The following is a 9,233-nucleotide window of genomic DNA, read 5'->3' on the forward strand; positions in this document are numbered from 1 at the left end:
TCGAGAACAAAGGAAATATCGGATTATTCTTGTCATCATGAGTAAAGTTGACGAATAAGCTCTACTCCGACCCAACGCAGCGGTCGTTGATTTTAAATTTTGTTTAAAACGACCGAGTTTTAGTGAAGTGGAATACCTTCTGAAGGCAAAAATGCAACTTAGGCTTGTGGAAGTCTTGTACCTTCAGTATCATCATCTTCGCAATGTAGTGTTAATATCATTCAACACGTTAGCACAAGCCGAGCGTTTCGTTTTGAAGAACAACTTAAAACACGTGGTTGAAAGTGACAACGTTGGAATTAAGATTCCCGTATACATTGAGAGTGACTATAAAGATGTAAGGTTATATGACCTATCTCCTCGTACCCCTCCTGAGCCAATTGCAAAATGCATGTCGCAATACGGAGAAGTAGAATCCGTTACACCTGATACTTGGAGAAACTTCTTCCCGGGTACTCCTAACGGCGTTTTTGTAGTGAGGATGCGGGTTGAAAGGCCTATACCCTCCTACTGGGAAATAAAACTCAATACTCACGGAACTACAATTATGCAAACTACACTATGCACCCATGAGGGGCAAACTCCTACTTGCAAGTATTGTAATCAGACAGCTCATCATGGACAACCTTGCGCGGAAGATGCAGAGCAAAATGCATCTCAAGCGATTGCCAACTCATCTACGGCAAACCAATCTAAAACAGAGTGTTCAATACCAATGCCTGAACCACAAACGGTGGCCAAATTTGTGGCAGCTGTTCAGACCATAATGACAACCGCAAAAGAATCATCCAGCACCCCAAAAGCAACTGTAAGCAACTTCGGCAACGAATGCAGTAACAATGACGACGGATTTACACTGATCAACAATAAGTGCAAGAAGCAAGGGAGAACATCTGATCCCGGACACCGAGCCAGCTTTGACCGGGACGTGAAAAACAAGAGAGAATTAAATGACCCCCCGACGCTGTTTGCCAACAGACCTCGCGAAAAAAGGTCTCCGCTCGCAATAAAAAGTTGCGCGCACGAGATCCAATTAATTAATTCTTGTTTGTATTTTTATTTTTACATGTATTGTAAACATATAAAAGATCCACGGCTCCGTTAAGCTACCGCTATGAGCCGTGCCAAATAAACGAATTAAAAAAAATTGAAATGAAATCGAGTTTTGTAGATCGATCTTTTTTTTTTTATTAAAAAATCGATATTCTCAAATATCGGATGAACAAATATTATCTAAAACCTTGAAAACTTTTGCTCGATGAACCAAAATAAAATAGTGCGACTAACGAAATAGTTCAGTGCATGAAAAATAAAGTCGCTTTTTTCAAAAATATTCGTACTATGTATATAAAAACATTTAGTAAAATAATGAAACATTTCTAGCCAAAAATGTTAAATGGTCCTAAGTGAAAATGACAGTTTCTCTTTCGCTAATAACTCGTCCGTTTATACGTTTGGTCATTAACTCTTAGCATAATATGCTAGTCGAAATCAACGTTTTTCGATATATCCTGAAACAATATTGAAAAAGTTTTATGCTGACACCGTAATAATCGAAAGAGAAAGTAAACAAAGAGAGGCTCTCATTTGCACTTTGGAGCATTTGACATGTTTGTTAAGATTTCGTTTCATTCGCGAAGAATAGTTCCGTCATGTACGATAACTTTCGTGCAACGTACACTAAATATGTAAAATTTTGAAAATTTTCGTTCGTCAAGTCGCATTTTTTCAATTCGTGAAATGAACGAAATCGACTCTTTAAAAAGCTATAAAATGTTTCGTTACAGAAAACGACGAGTGAGTTGTTTTTTTCAGTTTATAGGATCTCTGTGCGTAGGCGAATGATTTTGCAAAAACAACTTGTTTTGATGCGCTGCTCGATTCAAACTACGAACGGGTTACATGGGATACAATAATTTCGGCAATCCATTATGATGACAGCAATGATTTACGAAATCACGGTTGCATTAATCTGCCGGGCACTCTGAAAAAAAGAACGCACTTTTCATGGCTGACTGCGAGTCGTGCACAAAAAAGGGGTAAAATCAACGAAATGGAAGGGGTCCCTAGACAGGCCTCTCGCAGTATCTTGTCGTTTAGGGTAGACAAGTTAGGTAGTTTGAAAAACAGATTCAAACAATTTGGATACGGGAGTGTTTTCCCACTTACGTGAATTGTTTTTTCTTCGTCGGCTCGCCGGAAAGTGGAGAATACATACATCATTAGCCAGAGTGGGACGGGAGATAGAGATTACTTAAGCAGTTTATTTTCTATTTGCTTTGGCTCATTAACGATTGGTCGAACCATTGTTCGACTGGATAAATCTGGGGAATTTCGATAAATTCTGGAGGATTTCGTTTGCACTGGGAATTTGTATGCAACTGTTTCCGAGCGAAAAGAAAGTGATTAGCGTCCGAAAAGGTACAATGTGGGTTTTACGTGTATTATAGTGCTGATTTGTATACGCAGGATGGGGGACGTGTGCCAACGAACCTGCTGATGGTTTTAGCAAAATGCAAATTTGTTTAATGATTTGTGGGTTTAAGAAAATGCTTTGGCGGTTTGTTAAAAATAAAATACCGATTTATGTAAATGAAGAAATGACATTACTGACATAAATTACAGAGTTGAACATAGTCGAATCAGGGAGGATCAAGCACACAACAAGCTGTTAAGAGAATGTAAGGTTTTCTTTATTTCGACTTAAAGATATCATAAAAATGTTAAATTGACACTGTAGTTCACCCAACTATCTATAAAACAGAAACCCACTATTGTTTATTCACCTTTCAAATGAAATGTTCTCTTTGCATTGCCGCTTTTTAGTTGTTCTTAATGATGTGCAACACTTTGACCAAATTTTCTGACGGTTTTGCAGAGCGAATTCGTCGCGCCAGCGATTCGAAGTCAACCATCTCCAGCTGTGAAAATAGATAGAATGGAAGCTAATTAACGTTCAACGTACTAGGTTCTTTACTGACACAGTTAACCTCACTTTTCTTGACAGTTCACTAGTACTGTTTACATGGACTTTGTGGACGACTAGATTCACTCGAAGCAAATTGCAAATGTCCATGCGAACAGTGCAAGCGAACTGTCAAAATGAACACTAGAGTTCTTTTGTGACGTCAGCGTATTGAATACATTACGCTGACGTCACAAATGAACTGAGTGTTCATTTTTGACAGTTCACTTGTACTGTTTACATGGTCTTAGAAAAATTCTTTGCGATTTTCTTCGAGCGAATCTAGTCGTCCACAATTTTTTCTAAGTCCATGTAAACAGTACAAGCGCACTGTCAAGAAAAGTGAGGTTAACTGTGCCAGTAAAGAACATAATAATGTTCAACTGACCATTAGGTTCTTTACTCACCCAGTCAACCTCATTTATCTTGACAGTTCACTGGAACTGTTTACATGGATTTAGAGAAATTTTGTGGATGACTAGATTTGCTCGAAGTAAATCACAAAAACAAATTCTAAGACCATGTAAACAGTACAAGCGAACTGTCAAAAATGCACATTCGTGTTCATTTGTGACGTCACCATAAAGTTCAATTGAATTGGTCAAACGTGAATCCGTTGGTTTCTCAAAACCCGCCATGATCCCAATTTTAAATTTGAACCCCCTGAACCCGACAATCTCTGAATCCTACCTCATTGCACGGATCCGTTTTGCGATCCTGCGTGATGATGTACCGCTCGGCGAATGCAACGATCCCGCACCAGGACCGGAAGTCGATCGGAATCTCCTGGTAGTACTCGTAGTTCAACTCCAGCAGATCCCGGATCTCGAAAATCTTCTCCGGCGTGCCGTGAAACCCGAGAGCTTCGTGCATCGCTTTGTCAAAGTTTGCCATCGGAATGATTCGGGTGACATCGGCAAGCAGATTGCGCAAGCTCTCGACCTGCACAGGCGCCTCGTTTTCCGGTAGGGATTCGTTATCGAACGATTCATGTGCCGTTTTAACGTCGTCTGTCGGTAGGTTTCGTACAAAAATTCTATGATATAACTTCTTCCGGTCGTCGCTGAGCACCACGTGGTGCTTGAGGTACTCGATCGGGGTCATTACTGGAAGTTGGAGTTTAAAATGTTTATCAGTTTAAGGTAATGATGAAAAAGATACTTGAAAGTGTCCTGGTGTCCATTGGCAACTCAAAACGAGCTGAAGATCTGGAGTATTTTCGGGGCAGATCAATCCACTTGTCGTGATCTATGTCGTGGATATCCATGGTGTCATGTAGTTGCCGTACGGCTTTTGATTGGAAGTTCAGTTTATCGATAGTAGCCGTACGAAATGCTTCCCTCATGGCGCGGGATTTCTACGAAAAAGATCAAGTATTGAGTGAACGGTTTTTTAGGAAGATAGGTCAAAATCTCTCACGTATCTGTCGAAAACTGCCTCCACAATATCGATGTTCAGGCCACGTCTCAGCAAACAAAGTGCCTCGTCATCCAGGAAGCACTCGACGTACTCGACTGGTTCCGCAACGCTTGCCCTCGGAGGCGTCTCCGCCGAGCTCAGTAGGCTACGACCGGTCGGTATCAGCGAGGGACGAGCCGAGTAATTCGGCGAGTCCGGATCGATCGTAGCAACCTGAGTCTCCGGATCCTGATTCGGCGTGAAGCTGATGGTCTGCGTTAATTGCTTGGACTTTTTTCTTCGCTTGCCCCGCCTTCTCGGAGGATCTTCTTCACCATCCTCCATCGCATTGATACAGGTCATCGGAGTGGGTTTGGCCCCTTCCTTGTCTGATTCCGCCTCGTCCCCGAGAACACGCTCTTCGTCAACCGTTTGTGGAATTTGGCTGTGATGCTGCATCCAGGAAGGATCCTGTAGCTGACTAGGCGATAGTTCCGATGAAGCATTCCAGTACAGAGTTTCCTGACTGTGACTTCGCCGCAAGTCCAGAATTAGTTGCTTCCGTTCCTGCAAGTTCTGTGTCTGGGGCTCCGGCGTAACACAACGCCGTGTCATGTGGGATCCACCGACGCTCGCTCGGGTACGTCCACTAGCTACGGTAGGAGTGGGAGTCAGTGGTCGCGAATCGGTATCCGTGTATCGGCGGAAAAACTCCTCCGGTACGTGTTCCGGTAGATCGGAATCCTTGGACAACGTACGACCTGGGCCGTCAATTTTCCGAATCAATTTCTCACTGTGCACCGTTCTAACTTCATTGATCCAGGCATCCTTAGCCAGTCGAACGACATGTTTAACGTCCTGAGCCGCCGGATGATTGCACAGAACGGAGCAACCCTTGGAGTACGGATTGTACAGTCCACCGAAGGGGCGCAGTGCCAGGGGGACTTGACGGGTAATCGCACACGGTGCCAAGATGGCTGGATCGAATTCCTGCTTCGGGCGGATGATTCGCTTCCGAGGGCTCGCGATCAGTCCGGTTTTGGAGGATATATTCATGATTCTGGAATTTCGGCTCTGATGGAGGTTGAAAAAAATGGAAAACTGTGTTTGGGTTTATATAACAAAGTTGGCGTTGGACACCGGTCGTCATGGATCGACGGGAAACGGTTGCCAAGGAAGTAAATTGGAATGTTTAATGATAGAAAACAAATTTGTAGAACATCTGTTGATTGTTTATTCACTATGCCCACTTGTTGCATTATAGAATCCAAACAAGCAATATCAACAAGTCTGTAGCCAATAATAGAATGTCTCTCGAGCAACAGACAAAATTAAAATATTAAAAGTTCGATTGCTCATATTCTCGCATGCATTTCCCCACACCCAATTGACGTATCATTTCACACCAGGAGGCATTTTAATATCGAGCCCAATTTATCTTCATTAGCACTGATCAAAGGATTTTAGTCACACCCACCCCTCGGTCGGTTGGTCGCGCACGGCCTGGGCAGCGAGAAAGGATTACACACTAAATTCCCCCTTTTAGAGCGTGAGCACGTGGCCAGGGTTGAGATTTTCTGGTTTACCGAGCTATTTTCTAATGCAGCATACACCGCGTAAAATTCCGCCTACTTGAAGACGGCTCAATCATCCGTCATGTCCCAACTTCCGTCCGGTAGTAAAACACAAACAAAGCCATTCCCAACGCTTTCCGATTCCTCACCATCAGGAAGGAAATGAGCGAGCGAAAACTCATTGGCACTATTCCCCCTAGATTGGGCTCGCTTCGCTACATTGCGGTGTTGATTTTTCGAGGTTAATTTTCAATTTCATTGGATTAGGCGCGGAAAAGCAGGCGTTGCTAAATGGGGTTCTAGAGTTTATTGTTTCTGATGTAGCAGGCTGGTTGAGAAATGGAGAGGGAGCGTTGGATGGGGCGATGAAAAGTCAATATTTGAACTGTTGCCATAGGGAAGCTGTCTCCGCGGGTTACTTCGGTGTGTATGCCAAAGTGCCAAAAACGAGGGTTGTTATCACAATCAATGCGATAAGTTACTTTTAAATGAGCCTTTTAACACCGCGTGAGGGTGTGTTCCTGATGCTGGTCGATACGGGATCGTGTTTTGTTTGGCAATAACGGCGATGGATGATGTTTATGATGCTTATGGGATTACGATTTTATGATATTGAAGCAAATAGGTTCGGAACAAATTTGTTTTCTCTATATTTATGACTGTTATCTCTTGAAAGGAGAAAGAAACAATATGTATTGCTGGACGATCAACGAAAATCAGGAAAAAATCAATTTGTCACCTTTCTTTGTCAACCTGTGCAAATAGGAAACAGAATCGGTTCGTTTGATAATTTCCGACACAAATCGTCTTTCAACAATTCTAAATCCGTCGCTCGACATAAAAAGGCTTTCGAAAAGAATGGATATCGTAAGACGGAGCACAAAAAATGACTACCATTTTTCATTGTTATGATCTTCCGATTGTTCGTCAGTTTGGCCAGTTGCGTACTTCCGACTTGAATGAGTACTTCCGTTTTTTTTGGTAGCAGAAAGGTTCGTAAGAGCTGCGGAATGTTTCTTCTTTTGATGGAGGTTTATGCGGGAGCGTTATGCATCGTTGTTAGCAGGTACGTAGCTAAAACCATCCTCCAAGATTGTAATGAATAACAAACTGCATTTTGGCGGAAAAGCATCGACCCGTCCTACAGAAACTGTCATGTTGACCATCAAGAAAATTTTGTTTCGTGGATAATGATGGTTCAATCCAATTAATATTACAGAAGTAATTTATTAAAAGACTGTATAATAAAACTACGAAAAGCAATATTATTTCCTAAAAGGGAAAATTGGATTAAATCAATTTTCGCTTTTAGGGCACAGGACCTAACATAAATTAAGTTCGATTTTTGTGTTTCGAATTAATCTCGTCAGTAACTAGCACCAACTGGGGGCTACTTTACGCCAAATAGTTGTTTCGCAAAATCATGCAGCTCTCTGGGAGCATTAAGGACAATATTTTGGATCTTCTCAATCATCTAAATACAAGTATTTCGGATAACGATGGCGATTCCGATTCAGGTGATTTATGTTGAATGCATGTTTCGTCAATTAATAAGATTAATAGTCCATATTTAATGAAGGTAAACATTGATGGTAAAGGGATGCAAATGGAGGTCGACTGTGATGCTTCCGTATCTGTCATGAATAAGCTGACCAACTCTGACGAAAAAATCCGTACACCATACCGCATCGAAGCGGAATCGTTCACCACGATCAGGCAAACAGTCCGCACAGTGTACTAATTTTTTCGTAAAAGTTGGTTAGCTTAGTTATGAGAAAAAGAGTAGGCGAGATCTGGTTTGAAACAGTTCATTTTTTTCTGTCGATAATTTTTCTCGCGATATTTTCTACTATTTTGGAAGTTTTTTCATAGTAGCACCGGTTTGGTGGTTTAAATTTCGTTTGTGTTTGGCTGTTAATACGCGGAGGAAGTGAAGGCGACTTTCCGGAAGAGGTGAACGGTCGACTTACGACAGGCGATCCGAACCAGAAAAGGAAGATACAAGGAAGATTCCAGGATAGTTGAGTGAAGAAGAGTATGAAGCTATCTGGTTTGAAGAGCATTGAACCCCAAATCTGTTCCCGGTGATCCTGTTCCGGTTATATTTTATATTTCATATATTTTATATTTTGTATATTTTTTTGTTGGTTGATCGAGATTTGCTGTTTTTATTTAATTGAAGGCTGCACTAGTGTGTTGATAACGCCTCTTTTTTCCGGGTGGAGTCATCTTAAACGATATAAAATATCGGACGGCTGCAATCAGTTGATCCACTAAATTCTTTTCTTCCATGTAATAGGAGGTGATGGGAACATTCATTTCTTACTTCATCTGAATTTTCTTTGGGTCAAAGCTACAGTAATGTTTACTGCTGCTCTTCTGAAAATGGAGGGACGTGCACGAAATGATGTTTGTGGAGTGTGACGGGACGGGACGGGACGAGATGTGTAGTTGAAATGAAGAAGCCGTTTTCATGTATCATTTTCGATGATCGTGCACCGATGCGGTGGAGTACTTTAGTTTTGCACTTTCGACCAGTATCAATGAAACAATCCATTTTTCCCTTTGCTCAGAAGTGACAAATCTGTGTGCGAAACTACTCCGGCGCACATCAATCGAAAACTCTAATATAGTAGGACGAAGATATTCTCTTGAGTGCTACCGTAGATAGGTAACCCGATGTTGTCATAACAAGAGCTAGTCGGGTATAGTGGTTGATATGGTAACCAGGCCCGATGAGCGGGGGAGGCAGCCAGTGCAATTGGCCTGGGGCCCGGGTCATATTTGGGGGCCCGCGTTTTTACCCGGAAGATGGGCGAAACGTCCGGTATTCATAGAAGAGTAAAAATAGCAATAGTAATTTCTTGGTAATCATTCGCCTTATTAAATTATTAGATGATGAAAGTGTAAAAAAATGAAAACTTTATTTGATAGTTGACATTTGTTAAACCAAATGTTCTTAAGGGAATTGTCTACTTAGTGTACAAGTTTAAAATACGAGTTTTATTGCTTTACAACAGAAATGCGAGCCGACTGACAAACGCATCCGTCCTCTTCTACGTTCGCTTTTTTGCTGATGGTGCCGGTTGTTGGCTTGGAGTCACTGGGCGTGATTGTTGTTGAGAGAATATTTGTTCCTGTCAGACCCGAAGGTATTTGTTTTGTAGCCGTTTGTGGTTTAGCATAAGATAACGGTGTGCTGTTTACGGTTATAGTACGTGGGCTTTTCTTAGCTGTTTTTGCACAAAGTTTTCCGTGGTGCAGTGTCTTTTGTAGAATACGCGCATAGGAATCTA

General features: G+C 41.8%; 1 protein-coding gene across 1 annotated transcript; it reads right to left on the minus strand.

The window, feature by feature from the left end:
* Window positions 1-2,750: 2,750 nt before the first annotated feature.
* Window positions 2,751-5,430, minus strand: LOC131692667 (uncharacterized). The gene is made up of 4 exons (XM_058979831.1): window positions 4,385-5,430; window positions 4,127-4,322; window positions 3,656-4,071; window positions 2,751-2,921 (listed from the first exon to the last, which is right to left on the minus strand). Exons 1-4 carry the CDS (start codon window positions 5,417-5,419, stop codon window positions 2,823-2,825), a joined length of 1,746 nt encoding a protein of 581 aa, XP_058835814.1. The 5' UTR covers window positions 5,420-5,430; the 3' UTR covers window positions 2,751-2,822.
* Between the last annotated feature and the right edge of the window lie 3,803 nt (window positions 5,431-9,233).

Source organism: Topomyia yanbarensis, chromosome 3 (assembly GCF_030247195.1).
Source record: "Topomyia yanbarensis strain Yona2022 chromosome 3, ASM3024719v1, whole genome shotgun sequence".
Taxonomy (NCBI): domain Eukaryota; kingdom Metazoa; phylum Arthropoda; class Insecta; order Diptera; family Culicidae; genus Topomyia; species Topomyia yanbarensis.